General features: G+C 36.7%; 2 protein-coding genes across 5 annotated transcripts; one reads left to right on the top strand and one right to left on the bottom strand.

Annotated features, from left to right (window-relative positions):
* Nucleotides 1-9,048: 9,048 nt before the first annotated feature.
* LOC114314144 (uncharacterized) lies at nucleotides 9,049-14,515 on the top strand. The gene is made up of 3 exons (XM_028260595.2): nucleotides 9,049-9,564; nucleotides 11,991-13,365; nucleotides 13,977-14,515. Exons 1-3 carry the CDS (start codon nucleotides 9,097-9,099, stop codon nucleotides 14,213-14,215), a joined length of 2,082 nt encoding a protein of 693 aa, XP_028116396.2. The 5' UTR covers nucleotides 9,049-9,096; the 3' UTR covers nucleotides 14,216-14,515.
* Nucleotides 14,516-15,773: 1,258 nt separating this feature from the next.
* LOC114314145 (phosphatidylinositol 4-kinase gamma 7) lies at nucleotides 15,774-19,425 on the bottom strand. 4 transcript variants are annotated; one of them, XM_028260596.2, is made up of 2 exons: nucleotides 19,134-19,425; nucleotides 15,774-18,023 (listed from the first exon to the last, which is right to left on the bottom strand). In XM_028260596.2, exon 2 carries the CDS (start codon nucleotides 17,775-17,777, stop codon nucleotides 15,945-15,947), a length of 1,833 nt encoding a protein of 610 aa, XP_028116397.2. In that variant the 5' UTR covers nucleotides 17,778-18,023; nucleotides 19,134-19,425; the 3' UTR covers nucleotides 15,774-15,944. The 4 variants fall into 4 exon arrangements, with proteins under 4 accessions (XP_028116397.2, XP_028116399.2, XP_028116400.2 ...); XM_028260598.2 differs by having other exon boundaries at nucleotides 15,774-17,885; nucleotides 19,134-19,418; XM_028260599.2 differs by having other exon boundaries at nucleotides 19,224-19,407.
* Between the last annotated feature and the right edge of the window lie 7,809 nt (nucleotides 19,426-27,234).

Here is a 27,234-nt window from a genome sequence, read left to right as displayed (position 1 = left end):
ACATTCTAATAGCTTCAAGTCTAGCAACTGGTGCAAAAGTTTCATCAAAATCAATTCCCTCTTCTTGATTATAGCCTTGAGCTACTAATCTAGCTTTATTTCTAGTAACAACTCCAGATTCGTCCATTTTATTTCGAAAAACCCATTTTGTACCAATAACGGGATGATCCTTAGGTCGAGGGGTCAAAAACCAAACTTCATTTCTTTCAAATTGATTTAATTCTTCTTGCATTGCTAAAATCCAGTTTTCATCATTTTCAGCTTCTAAAAATGATTTTGGTTCAATTTGTGAAACAAATGCCAAGTTACCACAAATATTTCTAACAGAGGAACGAGTTTTTATACCTTCCGCCGCATCACCTATGATGAGGTCTTTGGGGTGGCCATGAGCATACTTCCATTCTTTTGGTAGATTTGAGTCATTTTCTGGAAGAGCATATATTTCTTGAAGATTCTCCATTGTCATTTCTTCGTCATGTTCGCGTAATGGATTTTCTTCATTTTCCTTTTTATAAATGCTCTCCATGCTTGGTTGATTTTCTACAATATCATTACTTAAAAGATTCTTGGAAATAATATCGTTAGATTCATCAAAAACAACATGCACAGATTCTTCAACAAGTAGAGTTCTTTTATTAAATACTCTATAAGCTTTACTAGACATAGAATAACCAAGAAATATAGCTTCATCCGATTTAGCATCAAATTTTCCTAAATTATCTTTATTGTTATTTAATACAAAGCATTTACAACCAAAAGCACGCAAGTGACTAATATTAGGTTTTCTACCTTTCCAAAGTTCGTAAGGAGTTTTCTTAAGAATAGGTCTAATCATGGCACGGTTTATAACATAGCATGCAGTGTTTACAGCTTCCGCCCAAAAATATTTAGGCAAATTATTTTCACAAAGCATAGTACGAGCCATTTCTTCAAGAGTTCTATTTTTTCTTTCAACCACACCGTTTTGTTGATGAGTCCTAGGGGCTGAGAAATTATGATCTATTCCTAAGTCATCACAAAACTTAATAAAATCATCATTTTCAAATTCTCTACCATGGTCACTTCTAATACTACAAATATTAAGATTTTTCTCATTTTGAATTCTTTTACAAAGTTTTGAGAAATTATAAAAAGCTTCATTTTTGTGTGCTAAAAATAATACCCATGTATATCTAGTGTAATCATCAACACAAACAAGGGCATAAGATTTTCCTCCTAAACTTAATGTTCTAGATGGTCCGAATAGATCAATATGCAAGAGTTGAAGCGGTCTAGTAGTTGAAACGATATTTTTGGATTTAAAAGAAATTCTAGTTTGTTTTCCAAATTGACATGCATCACAAAGTTTATCTTTTTCAAAAACAATTTTTGGTAAACCTATGACTAACTCATTTTTTGAAAGTTTGGAAATTAAATCAAAATGAGCATGTCCTAATCTTCTATGCCAAAGCCAACCATTATCATTTATAGCAGATAAACATTTAATGTTAAAATGAGAAGATAAATCATGTAAATCAAACACATATACATTCTCATGTCTATAACCTACAAATAAAGTTTTGTTTTCTAAGGTATTTTCAATAGTGCAATGAGTTTTCTCAAAAATAACTCTATAACCTTTATCACATAATTGACTAATACTAAGCAAGTTATGTTTTAAACCTTCAACAAATAAAACATTTTCAATAATAGGAGAGGGATTTTTACCAATACTTCCTACACCAATGATTTTACCCTTGCTATTGTCGCCAAAAGTCACATATCCGCCATCCTTTGGTTGGAGTGTGGCGAACATAGCTTTATTTCCAGTCATGTGCCTCGAACATGCACTGTCGAGATACCATCTATCGTTACTGGATTTTGTCTTGAAACATACCTACAAAAATTTGATTTATCTATTGGTACCCATTTTTTCTTGGGTCCATAAAAGTTAGAATTTGATATCCTTGAGATATCCTTAGGAACCCACATCTTTTTTATTTTAGCAAAAGGATTTCTTTTAATAGGACATGAAGGTGAAATATGACCTTTTGTTCCACAAAAATGACATGTGAGATGAGAGTGATTAGAAGATGCATATACAAAACCATTTTTGGCAGTTTTTACTTTTGAAAAAGGTTTATATCCAATTCCGGCTCTACCAAAAGTACGGTTTTGATTTTTAAGAATTTTATCTAAAGTCTCTCTACCTTGAGTGAACTTTGAAAGAGTAGTTTTCAAGTCTTCAATATTTTCTTTTAAAATAATTTGCTCATTTTTTAAAGACTCGTTTTCTTTTTGCAATACAACTAAATGTTTTTCAGAAATTGAAGACTCTTTTTGAGTTAAAATCTCATTTTCCTTTTTCATTTTCATGGCTTCATTTTCTAAAACATTTATCTTGGAAGTCAATGATTCATTTTCTTTTGATAAACTTGAAATTACTTTCTTTTGACAATTATTTTTCAAACTAAGTTTCTTAAATTCTGCATGTAATTCATCAAAAGCTAATTGTAATTCATCAAATGTAAAGGATTCGTCATTTACCTCATTTTCATTTCCAAGTGCCATTAAACATAGGTTAGCAACCTCGTTTTTGCAAACTTCGGTTTCTGTATCGCTTTCATCACTATCTTCTCCCCATGCTGCAATCATAGCTTTCTTTTTGTCCTTCTTGAATTTTTTCTTAAGTTCTGGACATTCTGATTTGTAGTGTCCAGGTTTGTTGCATTCATAGCAGGTTACTTCAGATTTTTTGTGATTTTCTCCTCTTTGAAAATCCCTGTTGTTGAAGTCTTTTCTGAAAAAATTTCGTACACCTTGTTTCTTTCTCACAAACCTTTGGAACTTTCTTGTGATGAATGCCATTTCCTCATCCTCATCTGAATCATCTTCCTTATCCTCTTGATGTTTCGAGGTGGATTTGAAAGCTATTCCTTTCTTCTTGTTATTGTCCTCCTCTTCCTTTCCTTCTTGCATTATGAGCTCATGAGTTAAGAGAGATCCCATTAACTCATCTAGACTTAGCTTTGATAAATCCTTGGCTTCGGTAATGGCAATGACTTTTGTCTCCCAACTTTTTGGCAATGACCTAAGCACTTTTCTTACAATTTCAGCATTAGTATATATTTTGCCAAGAGAAGTTAAACCATTAATAATATCAGTAAAACGAGTAAACATTTGAGGAATAGTTTCATCAGGCTTCATTTTAAAAAGTTCATAATTATGGACTAGCAAACTGACTCTAGATTCTTTAACTTGTTCGGTTCCCTCATGAGTCACTATAAGCTTGTCCCAAATTTCTTTAGCAGTTTTACATGTGGAAATTCTATTGAACTCGTTGGCATCTAAAGCACAGTACAACATGTTTGTAGCTTTGACATTAATTTGGGCCATTCTAGTATCTGATTCATCCCACTCATCTTCAGGTTTTGGTATCCTAAGTCCATCTATAGTTTTGGTAGGAATTTTTGGACCATTACAAATAATTTTCCAACATTCATAATCATTAGATTGAATATGTATGGTCATCCTAGTTTTCCAATAGCTAAAATTTGTGCCGCTAAATAGAGGTGGCCTATTAGATGCTTGTCCCTCGGGTAAGGAATAACTAGGGGTTGCCATGATCTACTCTGAGACGGTTAAGTCACAAAAACTAGAGTCTAGGCTCTGATACCAATTGTTATCCCAGATAGGCAACCCAAGAGGGGGGGTGAATTGGGTTATTAAAAATTTCACAATATTAAAAATAACACAATATTCAGAATTTTAATAAATAAAAAAAAACAGAATAATAATTATCAATATAAAAGTAGAAGAGATAGAGAGAGAAAATCAAACACTGCGATTTATAGTGGTTCGGCACGCCAGGCCTACGTCCACTCCCCAAGGAACCTCCTTGAGAATTTCTTTACTATCAATTGAATAAATACACCACCAAGCTTGTGGATTTGGCACAGGACTTACTCTTATCTATTGAGCCTCACTCAACAATAAATACCTTACCCTTACAAAATCTCTCACAAAAATAAGGAATAAGAATAAGTGGTAATTGAACCCACTTTTACAATAATTCTCTCACAAAGAGTAGATATGAAAGTGTAAGAACAAAAGCTAGACTTAGATCTGAAAGTGAAAGAGCAGAATACTCAGAATTTTGGAGCTCACAGAAATATTTGCTCTTCAAGTTCTTGGTTTTTCTCCACATCCAACACTTCTATTTATACACAAAAATATGCCCGTTGGACACTCCTTGCTGACGTCATGGCTTACATAAGCACGCTCCTGACGTCATGGCTTACATAAGCACGCTCCTGATGTCATGGCTTACCTAAGCACACTCTTGATGTCATCGCTTACATAAGCACACTCATTGATTTTGAATAGTCAGCAAAAGATAAAAAATAAGACTGATTTTTTCTTTTTGTTTTATCAAACATGGAGCCACCATTTTTGTAGACAATTTAATACAAAGTTCACAACTTTCAAACAAACAAATAATTTTCTCCATCTAGTTTATAATATATATATATATATATATATATATACATAACTCCATCTTGTTCTTCTTGTTTAATTATAATATGATATAATTAATGTAGTGTAAAAAATTTAATAACGCACGTGATGTATTCTGCATATAATGTTATATAAGTTCTGATCAAAATTTTGCATACAGAAAAATCTCTATAAATAATATTTATGATGGATCTGAAAATATATGTCATCTTTAAAATATTGTATATGTTGTAAAGATTTTAAACTAAATGTATTTTACCACTCCATATTAATTTTGTCAAAATAAGACAACCCATAAATATCAAATTTGTCAAAATAATACAACCAATCAATCATTTTTGTCAAAATAATATAATTAATCAATTTGTCAAAAGATGAATAGTAATTAACCATATTTTTCAAAAAGTGAATAGTAAAGTTTTTGAAAATATTTAAAATAATCATTTTTGTCAAAATAATATAATTAATCGATTTGTCAAAAGATGAATAGTAATTAACCATATTTTTCAAAAAGTGAATAGTAAAGTTTTTGAAAATATTTAAAATAATATTTAACATATATATTTTAAAAAGATAATATTATTTTATTTAAATAATATTTAACAAATATATATATTTTAAAAAGATAATAATTTGTGTCAAATAATATGTATATTAACTAATATATTTTAGACATCATCAAAATTAAATAATATGATTAACAGGGGTGATCTACTTCAACGGCTTGGAGGTTGACGTTTTTCCCTTTCCTTGGACGTCCTTCCTCCTGCGCGCGTAGGCTTGCTGCTGCGATTCATCGCAGTATTTAGCTCAGCCAGCATTCGTCTTTCTCCTCTGCTGTTGAAAAACAGTCTGTTTGACATTTGTCCTTGCCCAAAGCTAGTTCAAATCGAGCCTGAATAAAAATAAGTGGACTCATTGGCGCGAACTCACCCCATTTATTCGTATGTATTTAGCGCCCCCAAGGTGACGTCTTTAATGCCAAACGCTAGAAGCTCGATGCCGATAGATTTATGCCGCAGCCATTCCACGAACTAGGCCTATTCGGCTAACGAAACTCGTGTACTGGATGGGGCAAGGCAGATTTATTAATCTGATCGGCCAAGTGTTGATGCCTAATGCTGATAGATTTATGCCGCAGCCATTCCATGAACTAGGCCTATTCGGCTAAAGAAGCTCGTGCATTGGCTGGGGCAAGGGCAGATTGATTAATCTGATTGGCCAAGTATTTAAGCCCTATGCCGATAGATTTATGCCGCAGCCATTCCACGAACTAGGCCTATTCGGCTAACGAAACTCGTGCACTGGCTAGGGCAAGGGCAGATTTATTAATCTGATCGGCCAAGTGTTGATGCCTAATGCCGATCGATACTTGGTATTAAAAACAAAGTGTAGCCATTTCCCAATCAACAACAATATCAATCATCAATAACAAAAGCTAGCACAAATAACAGCAAGGCAAAAAAGGAAATTTCCATTAGGAAATTGGGCACAAATTATAGCCATTTTACACATGAAAATTACCAAACAAAAAGCTGTAAAAATACATTCGAAAACTCCTAAAACAGCAAGCAAAAAAAGGTGTGGCCCAAATTAATCCTCGGAGTCAGACTCTAGCGGCTCAATATCCACTTGCTCGTATGGAATTGACATAGCCAATGTCACATTAGCAGCAACAAGGGCTTTAAGCCAGCCGTGTTTGAATCCCCGATTTTTAAATTTGGAGACTTCGTCTACATATTCGGCAAAGGCAGCATTTTTCCCGACCTCTAATGCCTTAGAAGCCTCCAGTTTGGAGACCGCCTCCTGGGCCAATTTCAGTGCTCCCTCGCTCGTGTTCGCCCTCCTCTCGGTGGCTAATCTCAGTTCCTCCGCATTCTGTGCCCTCTCCATCTCAGCTTCGGCCCACGCGCCTTCTATCTTCGCCTTTAAAGCCTCAAACTCGACCCTGCTCCTTTGGCCCTCAACTTCTGTTTGAAGACGGTTGAGCTGTTTGATGACGTCATGATGACGACGGCCCATCTCCGCTATCCTTCCGACGGTCTGAAAAACAGGAAGTTAAGACCAAAAGAGTATTTACATAAAGTGAAAAGACAAAGTCAAGATTTATACCAAAAATGTAGATTGCGCGGCCAATGCTATTGAAACCAGATCCGGCTCCATCTGGAAAGCCGCATTGTCAGCCGGTAGTGAAACGGATGTAGCCATGCTAAGCATGACCGCTGGATCTTTAATTACCGAAGCATCAGAAGGGATCGGCGTGTTTTTTTATCTTCGGTTGAATAACGAAAGGCACGATCACATCTGATTCCTCTAAATGAGGTCGTTTGTCGGCGCGGTTATCTTCTGAGCTGGCCTCAACCTCAGTAGAGCGCTTCCCTTTCCTTAGTTTAGCCTCTCGATCGGCCTGCACAACCAACCCGGCCTCGGCACTTTGGTTTTCTGCTATCCCCTCAATAACAGGCAAGGAGGCCTGAGGTTTGGTAGCAGGAGGCACTTCGGTTCGAATAGCCTCTGCCCTTCATCGTGCTACCATCTTTTCCGTGTTCGCCTTTTTGGCAAGTTGTGTGAGGCTTAACCTAGCCATATCTTCGGGGTAAGCGTCGGGAAGGTCCTCCAGACCGTGAAAAATGTCATCGAGTGGAAGCTCCTTTTGACCCGAAGTGGACGGAGGTTCGGCTGAGTTGAGGCCAGCTTCTTCAAAAGCTAACTGCAAAGCCTCGTCGACTTCGATTTTGGACTGATCGGACTCGGAAACCTCAGCTACTGGTCGTTCCGAATCGGACCCCTCAAGACCGACTTGCCTCAAATTCTTGAAATCAGTCAAGATAAGGGCGGTAAGAAACTCCTCACCGTTCGGAACTGGGATGTTCTCTATCGCCGAGAAGGTCGTATAGGTCGGGTTGTAGTGGAGAAGAACGTGGGCCACCCTCCCTTATTTTTGAAGACTCGGCAGGCCGAAATATCTGAGCGCAACCTTGATTTCCAAAAGAACGGCATCGTTGGTTGAAGTCAGGATTTTCTTCAAATTGTTCCCTGCACGAGCAAAGCCATGAGGTCTAAAAAACGAAGCTTTACGAATATAACAAAAAATAAATAAAAGAAGCTACACAGCCACCTGGTTCGCTCCTCCGTCTAGGAATAGGATTGAGGGGATCCTCGCCTTCGCCGAATTCCCAATTACCGTGGACAACGACCATAACATCATCGACTCGCTTCCCAGAGCTGGAAAGTATAGTCACTAGTTGATGGTCGGTGTCCTTGGCCCTAAGGAAGTAACGTCCATGCCGACCAGAAGACTTGGCCAAGGCATAACAATGCCTAATAGCAGGAATGTCGAGGTTAAGGCGATGGTTTAGTGCGATAATCCCCATTACGATTCTAAAAAAATTAACATTGGGTTAGGAAGGGATTAAACCCTAATGGCAGAGCACAGCCCTAAGGAGTGGATGAAGTGGGAAGCGGATTCCACCATCTGCGATTGATAGGAGAGGGAAGTCGATCGTGGATTCATCAGCCCTCTCCATATCGAGGGTGCCATCTGTCACGAATGACAGACAGACGTCATCAGGGATAGAAAAATGGCGTCGAAAGCCAGAAATTCGATCTGAAGAGAGGAGATCTTTAAGGTGTTTCTCCATTTTCTACAATCTACACGAATGCTCGAAACCAAAAACAAACCAGGCAACAGGACTTAGAGCAGAGAGGAAGAAAACTTACGAGAGACGAAGGGGATAGTGAAGGAAAGGAAGTTGCAGAGATAATGCGGAAGACAGTCCAGTGGCAAGTATCTGAAAGCGTGCGTATTTGAAAAGACGTCACAATTTTTAAATCATAATAAGTAGGAGAGTATGAAGGGGCGAGAAGTTGAAATGATGACCGAGAAGCGTGTGTTCATACATCTGCATTGGAATGGGGTCAGCCGTCGAATTTCAGCTCAGACTTTTCGAGTTCGAAACCAAACATTCCAAACCGTCATTAGTAGAATGTTTGGGAGGCAATTGTGGGGGCCGAATAATGGGGGTCGTAAATAGGCCTAGCATATGAACTTGGGGAACTGGAATGTATGTATAGTATTTGGCTTCATCCCACATCCAAATCCTACCATATTCAGTCAAATAGCCGAATAGGTTAAGGGCCGAGTAAAAAGCAATTTGGTACAAAGGAAGCCGAATGACGAACAGAAAGCGGGTCTAATCCCGAGGCCTAAGAGAAAAATGATATAAATAGAAGAATATCAGCCAATAAGAGGTATGTGAGAACTATTATATTTTATTTAAAAAATAAGCAATTCAGAGATTAGAGACTGACTTGCCCGTCGGAGTGCTAATTCCGGCACCCCCGACTGGAGCATTTATCCCTTTTTAGGTGACTAGAAGAGGATCGCTAGCGTCTCCCAAGATCAGAAGAGTATTTCCAAAACTACTTCTCCACAGGGTCGAATAATCCGTTGCCTACCCAGGACTCAAATGAAAAAAGGGTCATCATTGAGGGGTGAAAGTGTAATTTTGAATTCCTTTGTTTTTGTTCCTATGGCACACGTGTCCTTTCATGGAACGACATCGCGGCTGACGGTAATCCCACGGCCTCAACTCCCTCATGAGAACAAATAAAACCAGAATCCACGACACGACACGACCCATACAACTCAGTACACCAATGGCGAGTGACTCACACACCACCTTGTCCCCTTCTTCTTCCCCCAATCAAACCCTAATCCCAGAAATTCCCCAAAACAAACGACCCAAAACCCTAATTCCAACCCCAACTTCTCCTCCTCCATCATCATCCAAAGGCAAAGACTTGTTAATCTGCAATGAATCGACAACGCTTTTCGATTCGGCATCGCAGTGCTGTGGAATTTGCTTGTCGGAGGATGGTATGGTGGCCATCAGAGGCAAGATCGATAGCTGCGATCACTACTTTTGCTTCGTATGTATCATGGAATGGGCCAAAGTCGAGTCTCGATGCCCCATGTGCAAGCGCAGGTTCAGCTCCATTCGTCGCCCCCCCAGGGACGGTGTCTTTCTCTCCGAGAGGGTCGTTAACGTGCCTGTTCGCGATCAGGTGACGAATTTTTTGATCCAATTTATTTTTTTTATTTTTATTTTTATTTTTTTAATGTGAATGTGTAAAAATTGTATTTGAAATATGGGAGAATACGTGAAATGTGAATTGGGTTTTTAATTTTTTTGATTATTGAGAACTGGGTTCCTGATTTTGATTGGTTTTACTTTAGCTATGTTGGTATTAATGGGGTTTTCTGTTTGGTTTGAGTGGTGTTGAATTTGTGAATGCTAATTTGTAGATTATGGTTTGAAAGAAACAGGTGTGAGTGAGATAGGTGTATGGTTTTATTAGTATTTAGAAAGGAGGTCAAGTTTTACAGATTGGTAGTTGAATACCCAACTTAATATATATATATATATATATTTTTTTTCTGTGTCTAAAAAATCCTATCTCTTGTTTTAGAGACAATTATGTTTTGTAGGATAATAATTATTAGAAAAAATTATTGCTAAAATTACTGGCTAATAAGCACATGGAGAACTTTTTTTTTTGGGGGGGGGGGGGGGGGGGGGGATCATTGTTGGGAAAAGTAATTGAGATAATAGAGAGGTGGCTACTTGGGGGTGGCAAACAACTTCTTATAAAAAAAAGTCAGAATGGAAATGAAAAGTGATGTGAGAATAGTTGGTTTTAATGGTAGCCGTAGAGAATGTTTGAGGTGGGATTGTTCTTGGTTGAATTCAGTTAAATGAGTTATTTTCTCTACCAGCTAGCTTTGCAGATAAATGTGCTTTGTTCTGATTCTTGGTAATTGTTATTTGTTAGTTTTTTTCATGTAATTTTATGAGTTATCTATTTGTTTATGTTTTGGACGTGCTTTGGTATTGTTATGTATAATACATGTTCCCCTTCTTATTGTTAGCGTTCTTCTAAAAAAGCTAAGGAGTCTAGCCCTTCATTTTTAGGGATCACAAGTATTTTTCTCGTAAAATGAAAGGGAGAATTTTTCCTAATACAGCTTATACTCTATGGGCTTGTTTGATTAACAGGATTAATAACCCCATGAATTAGTATAGGATTAGTTATCCAATTAAATTAGTGAGAACCATTTATTTTGTATTTTTTTTTTTTTTTTCATACTTGAAATTATGATCCACAACCTCTCTTAATATTAAAAATTCGTAAATTTCATCGGATTGAATATCCGCCATACATGTAATCCGATTAATAAAATTTGCAATCAAACATGAGATTGTGAGCCCATGGACTAACAATCTCAATCCTATACTATAATCCTTGTAATCAAACATACCCTATATGGTTTAATTCTAACCCTTGATTGGGTGCTTGAGGATTCTTTCCCATGTACATTCTTCTGTTTTATGCTGCAACTTCTCATCTCTCTTGAGAGTACTCTCCTTATCTTTGATGTTGTGTTTGTTCCCCTTTGTAGGAAAAGCATTATGTTTCTTTTAGTGGGGTGCCTTGTATAGTTGCTTCCTTCTCGTTAAAAAATTAAAAACTTGATCTATTTTTATGGGACCTTTAGATGGGGCCACTTAAATTCCATTTGGCTCTTAAGGTTTGTTGTTGCCAACCCTTCTTGTAGGTTATGTGATTAAGCTTGGTTCAACTACTATTTGTCCAATTTTGGGTCCTAGTCCTAGGTGCAGTTCTTGTAAGGTTGTTCATCAATAGAGGGTGTTGACACCAGATCATTTAAGCTTGTTTGAAGCCTCTAAAGGCATTCAACTATTGCATTGGCATGACTTATTCAAGTCAAAGCCTATTAGGTTCTTTCCTAATACACCTGGTCATCCAAGCTTGTTGCCCTATCTTATTTTTGCATAAAAAAATTTTAAACAATGATTTGATTGACATTGAGGGTGGTAAAAGAAGTTGAGGAAGACCAATGAGAACATGGGTTGGGGTGATAAGAAATGAAATGATTCCTGTAAATTTATCTGGAGGATATGACTTTGTACTACTGGTAAAAAAAAAAAAAAAAAAAAGATCCATGCATCTGGCATCAAATACTTGTGGAGTTGACCTGCTGTGTAAATTTATGATAAGTGGGACTCTTTCTCACCTGTGATGTGTTGAGAGAGCTCGTGTCTATCCATTTAAGAGACTTGTTTGGCCACCCACGCATTATTTTTCTTATTCTTTTAGTTTCTTAAAGATTGTATGTTAGAATATGTGTATTATGCTTCGTTATTGTGGAATTTTTATGTTTAATATTTTATGCATTATTTACTCTCATTTAAGATATTCAAAATCAAACAAAACACGGAGACTGATTAATGAGTGCAGGTGCAAACTGACATGATCCTTTGTCTAGATTATGGAGAGTTGCTGTGCCATCTTTGGCACCTTGCTTATGCATGACCCTGGCACTACATCCTTGTTGCTATATTTGAGCTGAAACCGGATCTCTAGTTCATGAAAGGTCACTGAAATTTTGACATATTTTTGCCTTGCAGATTTATCATTATTTTGGAAACGCGACAGTAGGACCTTCGGATCCATATTCAGAAGTTCAGTGTACTGTATGTGACAGTGCGAGAGATGAAAGTCTTCTACTACTATGTGATCTTTGTGACTCTGCAGTTCATACTTACTGTGTTGGTCTTGGTGCCACTGTCCCTGAGGGTGATTGGTTTTGCCAGGACTGTACTGTTTCTAAAGCTGAACACAAGAAGAGTGAAACAGATACGGATTGTGACAGTCAAATGAGTTCTATAAACTTTCAAAAAGCTCCACTGGCTGAATCACATGTTTCTATACGAGATATTGTACGAGAATCCAGCTTTAGAGAGCTTGAGAGACCTCCTACAGCAGTGTTGCCAAGTCCAACAAGTCTTGCAGATAGCACAACTGACAAGGGTTCGAGAACACAGCCAAGCATTGCACCAACTGCAACTGATTCGGGTGCAAGAACATTACGGCGTTGTCGCAATGTACAGGGTCATATACGAACATTACGTGAAAATTGGAATGCATTCCGAAGTGGGTCTTTGGGTTTTACTTCCAGTTCAGTTGATTCTAGTGGCAATACAAATCAGAGACATAGCGGTGGTGCCATTCTTTCTGATAGATCAGGTCAAACACATTCTACACCTTGCTCAAGTCAGCACTTGGCTGCTCAGAAGGGTTCTTCCAGTGATACAATACCTAATAGAAGCTCCTATAATGTAGAAAAAGCGTGGAAAATGATGGATGTGGCAAAACGGGCTCATGAAAGAGCCAGCGTCGTTAATCAGGCCTCAAAACATACTTTAAGCAAAGTAAATACCCCAATAGAAAAGGCTAAAGCGAGTTCTAGCCTCCTGCCATCATGTAGAAAACCAATTGGAACTAAAGATCTTTCAAACACTGTATTACAAAAGCAAGGAAATGATAGGCCACAGATAGGTGTTAAACAAGAGCAGAGTATTGTTACTACAAAGAGGATTTTAAAATTTGGAGAGACTTCGCTGAGTGCTCAATCATCCAGAGATCATGAGTTGCCATCTTCTAGGAAGGCTCAGACTTCAGTTCAAGTTGATGTTTGTTATCGCAATGGTGGGAAGCTACCACAAGAAAATTTACCAGCAGTGTCATCCAATGTTTTTAATGAACGTGACAGGTCTGCTTGCTTGATTACTACTCCAGCTGGGCCAGTTACTGTAGCTTCAAAAGCATCTTGTGCTAAACCAGACATTGTCTCTTCCTCCAAGATGAGACTTCCCAATGAAAAAGCCACAGTGGACAAAAGTTGTGCTGGAAGCAAGTCTAGAAGAGATGATGATGCCAAGAGTGAGATTCAATCACTTGTCAAGCTCAATTTAAAGCTTCTAACCAGAGATAGAAAGTTAGGTATGGCTATTTTATTTGAGCTTTAGGTCTTCCATATTTGTGTGTGCATGCATGTATGCATCTTTTAATTACCTCGTGGTTCTTAGATTTGGGGATGAAATGCTAGCAAGCTGTTGTAGCCTCACTATCAAGACTCTCTTGAGGTCTTTATACTTCTCGACTTTTTTAGGCAAAAATCTTCCTATTTAGAGATTGCCAAACAGGGCATTAAAGATGCTTGTTTCATGACCCAATGAATCTGCATACATTGGTCAGAACCAACAGCACCTCCCAGCTGGCACTTGGCGGGTAAACATCAGATGCTGTAGCATGTCAATCTAGGGGATAACTAAAATGATTAAACAAAGAAATTTAAATTTTAAGCAACTGGGAATTATGGCCCAGATGATTTTTGTTAGGCCATGACAAAAAAGAGAGAACGCGTGTTAAGAAAATCATAATCTGGGTAAGGTTCTCTAAGGGTAAGGCATCTTGAAATTGTTTTATGGATTCAATTCAGTTTATAGCGTCGCCCCTTTTGAGGTGCAATTTCCATAATTATGATGGGGTTGTACCAGTTTTGATTTAAAAAATTTAGTTTGAATAAAACCAATTCATTGTCGTTATTGCAGGAGTTGATGCATTTAAGGAAATTGCAAGGCATGCGACTCATTCCATCTTGGCTGCATGTGGCTTAGAGCACCCAAAACCCGGTGTTCATTCCTTTCCAAGCTCTGCATGCTGCCATACCAATCAAGCTCAACAACCCCGAATGTCCACTCTGATGCCTAGTACTTGCAGAGAATGCTTTTATGTCTTTGTGAAGGATGTTGTCAACGCCATCATGGTTGAAAAGATAGGTTGTGCCTAAATGTCGTATTGAGGCCGCCGCCTTTTTTGGGGCTGCAGAGATTCCCAAGTGGACGCTTTTTGGCTAATGTCATTCCAGCCTTCCTATACCTTCACCAGAAGGAATTGAAATTGTTTTTTGCTGCTTAGGTAATGTTCTTCCTGTTATTTCCTTTCAGCTTATTTATCTAGAATTTTTATTTTTTTTAATTTTTATTTTTTAAAATTTTAAGTATAGTTTAGAAGAGTTATAAGTGGTAGTGCCTGTTTTGTAAACCTGTACCGTGTAATTTATAAATTCAAGCAATTTGTGGTTTAAATACGAGTAGTGGTGCAATCTCAACATTTACCGTCATTTCTGTGAACTTCGGTTTATTTGCAATGGTGGGTGTTATTTTACGGGGGAAAAAAAAAAAAAAAAATTACTTTTCACAAACAATGCAACTGTCTGTTCAATTTTCCATTTTTAATAAAAGTTTAGAGAAGAGCTAAATCAAAGGGCCATCTAGCATTCTTTTTTTACTTTTTATTTTTTTAATATTTTTTTTTATAGAAAATTAGTAATAAAAACTTATTTGGTATATTATTTTTGTTTTCATAGAAGTGGAATTAATTTCAAAAATTTTAAAACATTCTCTCACTCATCTCAGATTACCAAACACCATTACTTCTTAAGTCCTAACCACCCCCACTGCTAGCTATCACCACCCTCCCGTCACTTCTAACAACACTCCGACCAACCCCTCTCAAATTTTTATTTTTGTGATTTTACCAAAAAAAATATTTAGTATTTCATGTAAAAAGAATAAAATAAAAAAAAATTGACAACATTTGTGAACATCCTAGATTGATGAGGAGGTCGTTACAAGTGGTCAAAACAAGGCATATAGGTATGTTCTAACACGAAAGCATTCTAGATTAAGAAACAATGAATCAACCTTTTCCTACATTTTGTACAAAAATTCTGGCAACTCAGCATTTTCCCTCAAGAATGGGTATGCGACTCTCTACAAACCTTTCATACGAACTATGAACGATGAAGCAACCTAATTTCCTAACAACTACCAAAGTAGACCTTTCATACGAACTATAAACGATGAAGCAACCTAATTTCCTAACAACCACCAAAGTTACCTGGCATACGCCTGGGAAAATTATCCGGAAATATACTATAGCATCTCCATCTCCATCTCCATGTATGAAAATGTCATACCGAGCTCTGCCTACTTTTCCTTTTGGACTCGGAGGAAACTTAACTGTCTAGGGTTGACATTACAACCCCCGTACCCGTAGTACACAGCACACAAAATTGAACATAATGAAGAAAAACTAATCAAAACACCATGCATTAACAATTGATTAGTCACATAATAAAACTGATAAATTTTTTATTTTTTTTTAATACAAGCCTTGCATTGGGTTGCATACCTCATGCATCTGAAACTATATATATGCATGTAATTTTCTCTTTGTTCTTTTCTACAAACATTTTTTAAAGCAGTCCACAACAGACTAGGTTGAAAAAAAAAAGAAAAAAAAAAAAAAAAAAAAAAAAAAAAAAAAAAAAAAAGAGCAAAAACAAACAATAAAGGAGCGATCATTTCATTTCATTTACCTCGCTGACGAACTTTATATACACTTCTTGCTATAGTCACTGACTAAAATACATCCCGAGTGAAGACAATCCAACCAGCAAACCTAAAACAAATCTCAGAGTCTCTGTTTGATCAGCGAGTAGTTAGTTAACTATCTCAAAACTGGCATGAGGTCCCGAGCCTAAGCCTCTGTCTCTGACCAATGCTTGATGATTTTCGATTAGCAAATGCAGGGTAAAGAAGCTCCTGAAACTTGTCCAGGAACATAAACCATTCCTCCTTGCTCATGTCCGCCAACTTCACAAAGGTTGTTGACGAAGGTAACAGCTCTTTTGCGCTTCTTCTGATACTGTCTGAAGTACCCACAAGAGGAGAGCGTTCTTGTCGCTTGCTCTTTTCACCCAACCCAAAATTTTTAAGAGACGTGGACAGCTCTGAAACAGTCTGAAATTGATTGTGAGATGACACTTCTTTGGCATCAATCTCTTCCTCTTCAATGCGCTCGAAAGAAAATGAAGCTTTGTTCAAGGACTCCCGTGACATCTGTGGGGTCAAGCCCGTCTCTGCATCGTCCAAATCCAAATCAAACTGGATCTCTCTATCCATTAATTCGGCCTCCAAAAATAGCATTTTCTTCTCTGCTACGACCCTCCTTGCCTCCAAGCACACGATCTCGAGCTCACTAGGTTCCTCCACGTGGCCGCGAAACTCCCTGCTCATCATCTCGCCAATCTCAGCGAGGCAGAGTCCAAAATCAGTTGCTTCCTTGAGGAAAATTGTACTGAGTGTCAAAACGTGTAGGCATGCCTCCCGGATCATAGGCAGCTCTGTCCGAAGCATCTCGGAATCAGAAACAGGATCTAGATTTCTTATATACTCGAGTTCATCCTCTGAGAAAGGAATTGATGCCTGAGGCCAATGGATCCACTCAAAATATGGATCTTCCAAGGCCTCAGGTAGGCAAAGGCCATGATCAATCGGAATGAGGTCAACCTGTCCAAACCTTCCAATCCCATCAAGCTTCCTCACCAAAATATTTCCTGCATGCCTGTCAGTGTTAAAGATCCTAACATCTAATATCCCTATTCTATGTACAGCAGCAACTGGAAAGCTTGAGGTTCCATAGTCACCAGCATCAAAATCATGGCGTATGTAGTGTTGGAGAGATGCAATCTTACTAACCATTTTCTTCTTCTGGGACTTCTTGCCATTCACACCATCGTTGATATTGAAGATTGAGTGTGTAATCTTCACAAGAGCAGTAGGGGGCACATTGGCAAAGTGATCGTAGTCCAAAAGGTAGGCCGCTACTTCGCGGAACCCTGTTTCCCCAACCCTAACTGAACGCTTCAGACCAGGCTGCCCAAGAGCTTTTCCTAGAAAACCTTTTGGGTTGTTTGGTGCAAGTGGCTCCTCATCTGTTGGTTTCACAATCGCGACACTTTCACCTTTGATGTTTGTAAAATAGTAAGAACCTCCAAGCCCACTACTTATTGGGATTGGATCAACACCGTTCTTAATTGCCTTCATGATCTCTTTAACCAGTTCATTTGTTCTAGCAAAGTGATTCAAGCAACCAAGAATCTCGATAATACCACCATAATCTCTTTGTTGGAGAGATTTTCCAGTAGGTGAGGGAGACGGAGTTGATGAGCTTCTGTGCATGAGGTTCCTCGTGAGAAGAAAAGGGGAATCATTTCGAACAGCGCTAAGATCATTGTTCAGTATCTCATCCCCAAATGTCAAAGTTTCATCTGTGGGGACATTGAGCACAAGCTGCAATCTCCTTTTCACTGTCTGGGCATTGTCTCTCCGATCTGATTCCATATCCAAAACACAACCACTTTCAGTTTGAACAAAAAGACGCCTACTCCCAGAAAGCTTTCTCTCCGGTCCATTGTCGATGTGGCAACCACTGTTGCACGGGCTGTTCAAAACTGCTACCGCCATCTGGGTCTGAACAGGACTGTCCAACTTACCAGTCATCATATTTAGAATCAGTGGTGGCAGCAGTAGAGCTTCACCTTTTCTCTCAAGCAGGTTCAAATCCCAACGCCAATTGAATGAGTAAGTTTCCACCAAACAATCATTGATCACCTATTTTACATGCATTGTTCGTCTCAGTTCGTGTGATACAAACAACAAAACTTGTTTTCCACACATAGGTGAATGTAGCGAGGTTACTAAATCAGGAAAGTTATCTGATAGTGGCCCGTGATTCAGAAGAAACACAACCTGTGCGGGAAAAAAAAAAAAACCAACAACAAAGGTATTCTGACATGCATTTACATTTAAAGAACCTACAACCATAAGGTGCAATTTCAAGTAATCAAGAGAGTAAATAATGTTTTGCATTGAAGTTTGGCAGTCGAAAATTTGAAATCACAGGGACATGAACGCTCCGTTTGTTTAAGTAGAAAATATTTTTTGTTTCTAGCGTTTAGTATAATAGAAAACGAAGATCAATGGTAAACATTTTTCATAGTAACGGAAAGTAAGTCCAATTGGGCAGAAAATATTTTTTACTTTTAAAAGACAAAAAACGTTTTCCAAACTAAAGTCTTACTGATGTCATCACACTACCACCTCCACCACTATCACCCCCACCACCGCCACCCTACGATCACACCACCACCTCCACCAAACATAGAAAAATGTTTTCCGTAGAAAATGTTTTCAGCCTAAACAAGTGGGACTAATGCCATTGTCATGTATTCAAGATTCAATGCAAATGAAATAACGAAATCAACCAATTCAAAAAAATTGACAACATAAATAATCCAAGGAAAAAGTAACCAAAGAAGGCTAAATTTTAAAAATTAGGTATATCTATCTACCAGTTCTTGTGAAAATTTTTGGAAAATATTTTTATCAAGAAAGTCACTGTGTGCAACATATATACGCCAATACATCTATATACCTATCAAAAGCAAACGTCTCGTTTGTCGTATTTTCAACAAGAACTAGGTTGATTCCTGATACGAAAACACATATCTGATTGATTCCTCAGTTTTTTCGTTAATTTCACTTCCGACTGAAAGCTCAACCCCATCAACACAAAACTAGTCTTGATTCAGTCGAATTTCCCGATTATCTACCTTATAACCTAAAGAAATTCAAGATTCAACTGTTTTACCTTCTTTTCCTTTCCTACATTTTCGCAGAAACCAAACGCAGCCACAAGAAGCCAAAAAAACATGAAAGAAGTACTTCAAGATAGTAAAACTATATCCAGAGATCAATATTCACATTGCATGCAAAAGAAATTGAAATAATTAAATCACAACATCATCACAGTATGAAGTCGAATTTCTGAGAAAATGACGAATCGCATGAAGAACTCACAAAAAAAATTGACGAATCGCAGAGGAAAGTTCACGGCCGTTGTGTTGCTCGGAGAAGAGAGAGAAAAAAAAGAAAGATAGAATAGTCAACCTGATGAACGGCTAAGATCAGAGATGCGGAAGATTCAACGGCTGGTGATTGATCGAAGTATCCACTGGAAACTCCTTTTTCTCCATAGCCAGAACCTTCTCTCTCTCTCTCCCTCTCTACCTTTTATTTTTCTCTCACTAAAGTTAAAATTATTTTTATTATTTTACTTCGTCAAATGACTCTCTCGGATCACATGAAGAGTGAGAAAAACTAACCATGGTCAAAGTATAAGGAGCTGCTTGAAATTACCATAAAGGCCTCATGCTAAATATTTTGACTTTTTACTGTTTTTTTGAACAAAATTAATGTATTTAAAAATAATATTTTTAGTTGTATTGAAAATTATAAATTATTATTTATTTTTAGAGATAAATGTGATAAAATAAAATAAAAAATTGTGATTATTTGATTGAGCTAATTTGTTTTAATGAATTATATATATTAAGGATTTTACATAATAAATGGTTCAAGTCCTCTTAAATTCATATGTAAATTCACGAAAAGTCCAACCCATAATAGTATAGATATATTAGGATTAAAAATCATTTATTAAGTAATTTTGATGTACCCCAAAAAATCATTTATTAAGTGATAATTAATAAAAAAAATTGATCGAAAAATCAATTGAGCTAATGTTAGAAATTCCAAATGAATTACTAAATATTATATATAATACTCACATGATTATGAAATTTATGTGAGTCTCATTTAGGTCAAGTTTGGGAAGACTAAATAAGTGTACTTTTTGTCTTTTTAGACTAAAAAGTTGAGGTTGAAAATATGAATGTTTGGGTTAACTTTTTGGCTTTTTATGGAAAAATGTGTAATAAAAAATTGTAAAAATTGATTTGTAGGAGAAAATTAGAATTGGGAGTTGTGCAGCCGTAATTGTTGACTTTTGGTGAATAGTGATAACTTTTTAACTTTTTGAGTAACTTTTTGACTTTTTAACTTTTTGGAGTGTTCCCAAACTTGGCCTTAGTAGTGTTTTGGGAAGTTGATAAAAAAAAAAATTGATTTTTTGACTTTTTTGACAAAAGTTGGGTAATTTTGGATAAAAAAAAGCTGAATTTTTTGGCTAAAAATGTTAAAAAGCCAAAAAAACTGGCTTCTTACCATTGTTCCCAAAAGACCTATTATATTAGTGTAAATTTTACACTCATATATTTTGAGCTCGTTTGAGATGTATGTTAGTTTTTTAAGTTTTTGACTATTTTATTTTGGGGTTAAAATTTTTTGTTTGGGATGAACATTTTTACTTTTTTTATTTTGTGAAAAAAAATAAAATAATTATGAATTTAATATAATATTTTAATCTATTTAATTAAAATAATTTATTTTATCTTATATAACTATTTTAACCCAAATCTTCTTCCTAAACAAGCGCATTGAGCAGAATGTATATTATTATAAGGTGAATCACCTCTAATGATATCATGAAGTTTCTTTAGATGAAGGGGAGCGTAGAAGTCGAATAACAAATCATTTCTTTATTGAGGAAGGCTCTTATTACTTTAGTAATAATAATATTTTACTTTATTTATTTATTTAAAGAGATATTTGAAATAATTTAAATAAATATTTTTTTAAATTTTTTTAAAAAAATATACCAAAAAAATAAAAAAAAAAATATAACTCCAAAAAAATAAAAATAAATAAATAAGTACATTTTTTTGGTATATCCCAACGACGAGGCGATGTATGATTAGAGTAAGGATTCTCTCATTGTATTTTTTACTTCATTTTCTCTTTGCAATAGTTAAGATTCATCTTAAAAAAATCTAATGACTTAGATTACTTTATTAAAAATTAAAAAATAATTTTTTTAGAATGATCTATACCATTAAATTCTCTTAAAATAATTCTTGACCATTACAAAAAATAAAAATAAAGTGGAGAAGTGAAGGAGCGGATCCTTGCCCGTATGATTGTTGTTTCTTAAATCAATTTGAAGGATTTACGTGTACAATGATGATTGGGCTTTCTTACGTGTCAGTGTTACCTCAAAAACAGCTCCCACCTGTTTGCCGGCTAACCAGGTAACATGGAGTGAGTGAATTGTATCTTTCCAAGGGCACAAAATTTGACTAAAATTACTGAATCTACTCTCTATCAACATTTTTTTAAATAAAAATACTAAAAATTCTAAGTTACTTTTTTATAATACTTACGTTTTTAATTTTTAGTTTATATTTATAAAATTTAAAAAATTCAAATAAAAATTTGTTTGGTAAATTTTTAATTTATAAATCATTAGTCTCAGTTTATAAATTTAACCAAAAAATATAAACTCAAAAAATGAGTTTATATTTTGTGTTTTGAGTTTTTTTCTTTTTACCACCCAACACTAGTCACCACCCGCTATCATTTTGTACCACCTTTTTCCGCCACCACCACTCACCCTCCACTACCACCTGCCACTACCACTCACCAGCCACCTGCCACCACCAACCACCACCAACCACTACCCACTTGTCACCCACTCGCCGCCACCACCCACTCGTCACCCGCTACTACCATCCATCGCCCGCCACCACCACCACCACCACCACCACCACCAGCCACCTACCCATTACCACCACTCACCACTCACCTGCTACCACCATCTACCATCCGCCACCACTAGCCACTAGCCAACCACCACCCACCTGCCACCCACTCGCTACCCACCATTACCATCTATCGCCGCCACCACCACTACCACCACCAGCCATCTAACTCCCACCACCACTCACCACCCACCTGCTACCACCATCTACCACCCGCCACCACCAGCCACTAGCCACCTGTCATCCACCCGCCACCACCACTCAATCGCCACCCACCTACCACCATCAACCACTGCCACCGCCCACCACCCGCCACCACCATCCACTCGCTACCATCCATCACCTGCCACCATCACCCACCCACCTGCCACCGTCACCCCACCCACCTACCACCACCACTAGCTATCCGCCACCCACCTATCGCCACCACCCACCATCCGCAACCACCACCACCCACTTGCTACCACCCACCACCTGCCACCGTCACCCACCTACCCACCTACCACCACCATCTGCCACCTACTCGTCACCACCACCCACCACCACCCACTCGCTACCACCCGCCATCGTCACCCACCCACCCACCATCACCACCACCGCCACCACCACCCACTCGCTACCATTTTCCGCCACCACCACCCGTTATCATTTTCTACCATCGTCTTCTGCCGCCACCACTCGTTTCCACCCACCACCTGCCACTACTTACAATTTCTCAATATTTTTTATATTTTTAATTTTTTTAAATATTTTGCCTAAACCATACGGTGTCGTTTGGTAACACTTACGTTTTCAGTTTTATGTTTATATTTGTAAAAATTTAAAAAACTCAAATAAAACTTGTTTGGTAAAATTTTTGATTTATAAATCAGTGGTCTTAGTTTATAAATTTGGCCAAAAAATGAAAACACAAAAAATGTGTTTCCATTTTGAGTTTTCAGTTTTTTTTTTTTTTTACCACCCAACACTAGCCACCACTCGCTGCCATTTTCCACCATCGTCTTCGGCCACCACCACCCACTACCTGCCACCACCACTCACTACCCACTTACCACCACCAGCCACCACCCACCACCCACCTGTCACCCACTCGCCACCACCACCACCACCACCTACCTGCCATCCACCCGCCACCACCACCCGCCACCTACTTGCTATCACCACTTACCACTCACCTGCCACCATTATCCACCAATTGCCACCACCAGCCACCTGCCACCCACAACCACCACCATCACCACCCACTCGCTACCACCTACCACCCGCCACCGTCACCCAACTACCCACTACCACCACCACCCGCCATCCGCTACCCACCTGCCACCACCCGCCACCACCCACTCGCTACCCACCACCACCCACTCGCTACCACCCACCACCCGCCACTGTCACCCACCCACCCATCATCACCACCCACCACCCGCCACTATCACCCACCATTACCACCCACCACGCACCCGCCATCTGCCATCCACTTGCCACCACTCGTCACAAGCACCCGCCACTGTCACCCACCCACCCACCACCACCTACCTGACACCACCACGCACTCGTCACCACCACCGGCCATCTGCCACCCACCTGCCACCACCATCTACCACCCGCCGCCACTATCACCACTACCACCACCACCCACTCGCCACCACCCACCACCTGCCATCGTCACCCACCCACCCACCACCACAACCACCCACCCGCCACCATCCACCACCCACCGTCACCACTTTTCACCACCGTTTTCCACCGCCACTTGCCACCAGTTGCCAGTTCTCACTCTTTTTTATATTTTCAATTTTTTTTAAATATTTTGTCAATTACTAAACGCGTTTGTAGTTTATATTTTTCTAAAAATAAACAAAAAATAAACAAAAACCAGTTTATAAATTTTTTGTAAATATAAACTGAAAACGTAAACGTTACCAAACACAACGCGTTTGTAGTTTATGTTTTTCTAAAAATAAAAAAAAACCAGTTTATAAATTTTTTGTAAATATAAACTGAAAACGTAAACGTTACTAAACAGGCCCTAAAAGTTCTATCAAAATTTTTATTAAATGTCTCACATGAATGTGAGACCTATATGAAACTCACATGATGTAGGTCTTACACTCATGTAAGATATTTAGGTCTGGTTTGGGATCCCATAAATAGTTAAAAAGCTAAAAAGTTATCACTATTTACCAAAAAAATATTAAAAAATTAATTTTACACAAAATTAATTTTCAAACAGTTCTGACGTCCCACAGGCACAGCTGAGATTTGGAAAATTTGCACTAATTTAGGTACACAAATAACACTGTGCTATTCGGCCCGTGGGAGCTATCAGGGGGTCCCGTTTTAACAATCTGGACCGTCAATGTGTAGAACTTGTCGAGTACTATATGTCTGTAATAACGTTGATCGGATATCGGTAACTATATGATCAAATCAGTTAAAATTTATAAAATGGATGGTGTTATAGTTAATGGTTAAAAAAAACCAATCTGATCAGATAGCTATCGATATCCGATCAACGTGATTTTTTACAAGCATATAGTATTCGACGAGTTCTACACATCGAACGGTTTTGATTAGCAAAACAAGACTCGTGGTGGGCCCCCACGGGTTGAACACCACCTCCAATTCAATACTCAAAAAGCAGGGAATCATCTCCTAGCCTCTACTCTGCCAACGGTGTCCCTGAATTCAACCCACCGTACCGCCTATTTCATCCAATATATTCCTACACACTAATTTATATAATTTTTTAATACACATTTTTTCATATACTTACGAAAATAAGTGTACTTATTATCATCAGTCCTAAATACACTTGTCAAATAAGTGTACTTATTATCATCAGTCCTAAATAACCCCTTTAGAAATATATAGACATGCCTTTATATATGTAAAAATATTTTGGTATTTAATATTTTTTATTGATAATTCTTAAGATTATTATTAGCAAGATTCTTTTTAAAATGGGAGCTAATGATCTCATTTCGATTATCTAAATTCTTTTATTTTGTAATACCCTCTATATTTATCATCTATTAAAAAAATTAGATCGATTCAATAATTGTAATTCTTTTTGTTTTATATGTTTGTTTCTAAAAAAATAAATAGTTTATTTTTAAAAACATATTTATTGTCGATTTTTTTAGAGACAAACGTAATAAAATGAAAAGATTATGATTTTCCAATCGATCTTATTTTTTTCATAGATAATATATATTAAAAACTTATCAAATGAATAATTCAGATCATTAAAAACTTGCAATCAGTCTTCAAATTCTGTCAAATTCAAATATGAACTGTCCATAGCAGTTTTGTGTCTTGCTCTTTTATAAAAGGTTAGGACCAACGAAATGGGGCCTTAGAATCAGGTAGGCCCGTTTGTTTGATAAGTATGTAGGCCGGTTGGAAATGTGGGTCAAAATCATCCAAACTTGCAAGCCCAGAATCACTAAAAGGGCTTTAGTATATCAACAATGATAGACACCACTAATTTTAGAACTTTAAAAAGATCACTAATGACATGACACTTAATAAAAAAAAAATACAACACCAAAGTCAAAATATCAAACCATTCATGGTGGGACCTACTGCCATATCAGTGCTCCCACTCATTTTCCTTAATATATATGGCCCACCCTTAAGATCCAAGCCCAACCAAAGAAACACAGGCCCGCCACCACACCACCACGCAAGGAATGTACATCTTGTTTTAAATTAAAAGTTGATTATTAAATAATAGAGGTTAAAAACACATTTCACCCAACTTCTCAATAGTAAATTTTTATTTATTTATTAATAAGCTGTAAATTTGTGTATGTTAATGGGAAAAAAAGACCCAAATTTCGGTGCTAAGCATTTGTTAATTTTAGAAAGTAAAATAGTTAAAGTGTATATTGAGTAACAATGAAATTCATTTAAATGTATATACTAAGAAGAGAAAAAATAATTAAAGACTGCCGTCATAGTTAACAACTATTCTAATTACTGAATTAATTAATAACAAGAATAACACATCCATTGATGACTAAAAACAAAAGAAAAACATTAGGATACTAACACTTTTACTAATAATTTTACTAACACATTTAAATCTATTATTAACAAATATAGCAAAAACAAAAAAGAAAGGGTACATTACACTGAACTTTATTGGATTTGAAAAAAATACAGTAAATTCTACAATTTTGATATAATTACACTGGACTTCCTTTCTTTAGTATGACTAAACGGATTGATATTAATTTGTATGCTAGTAAAAATAAATAACGTGAAGTATATATTTTCATGTAAAAGAAATGACAATATTATTTTTTCATTTATATAATTAACAAAGAGATCATTTCAAATCAGTATAAAACTTAAAAGTAATTACAAATTAATGATAAATTTTATCAATATTAATAATTAAAATTATAAAGTTTTTCAAACATATATAATAATTTTCTCAAATTTCCTTTGATAGGTAATTTCCCCATTAACAAATTATTAATAAAAATGATATAAAATAAAATTTTAAGAAAATTCAATATAATTATGTCAAAATTATAAAATTTATCACATATATATTTCTTCTAAATTTCAAATGAGATCAATTTAATTTATAAAAAAAAGAAAAATGAATTTGGTGAAATTGTGAAAAGAGTTGATTGAAAATGATATAATCAGATGTACCAAACATATTGATAGAGACATTGGGGTTTGATCCAATAGCCTAGTAACCACATCTTAAGGTTTGATAAGGGAGAGATAAATGGTTCGAGTTTATGGACCAGTCGTGCATCCTTTCAATTATAATATAACTATACTGATATATACTAATGCTATCTTTGTCAAAAAATAAAAAATTCAATTATAATTTAAGTATACTAACATATTAATATTACCTTTATTAAAAAAAAATATATTGATAGAAATGGTGAATAAATGAAGAATTTATAAAGAGTTTTTGAGAGAAATTGAGAAATTTGGATGGGCAAAAGAGTAGGCGAGATGAGAGAACCATCCAATCAAAATCAAACATAGCACGAGAGGCCGACACGTGACTTAGCCAAGTCACAAGCACATACCACTTTCCCTAATGGACCCATAGACGACAGGTCCACTTCACAAAGATGAGCACATGCTCTCTTTTTTCTTAGGGCAAATAACAAATCAATGGGTTTTTGGGGAAAAAGTCAGATTAATGGTAAATTTTATAATTATTTTGAAAAAGTAAGACTGATTTGTAATTTCACATTTTTCTTGCATGCTCTCTTTCTACAACTACTTTTTTTTATTTATATATATATATATATAATTATTTTTATTTTTTTATAGAGCTTTTCGTAACACCTTCCCAACGAAATGTAATAATTTATTGGGTAAATGAGGTTCGAAAAAAAAATATAAAAAGTCTCACAATATTATATTAATATAATAATATTAATTGCCTTTTTACTAAAATTAGAAAACTAAAAGCTATACAA

Source organism: Camellia sinensis, chromosome 4 (assembly GCF_055761805.1).
Source record: "Camellia sinensis isolate YWXY chromosome 4, ASM5576180v1, whole genome shotgun sequence".
Lineage (NCBI taxonomy): Eukaryota > Viridiplantae > Streptophyta > Magnoliopsida > Ericales > Theaceae > Camellia > Camellia sinensis.
This window is presented reverse-complemented; position numbering and strand designations above follow the sequence as displayed.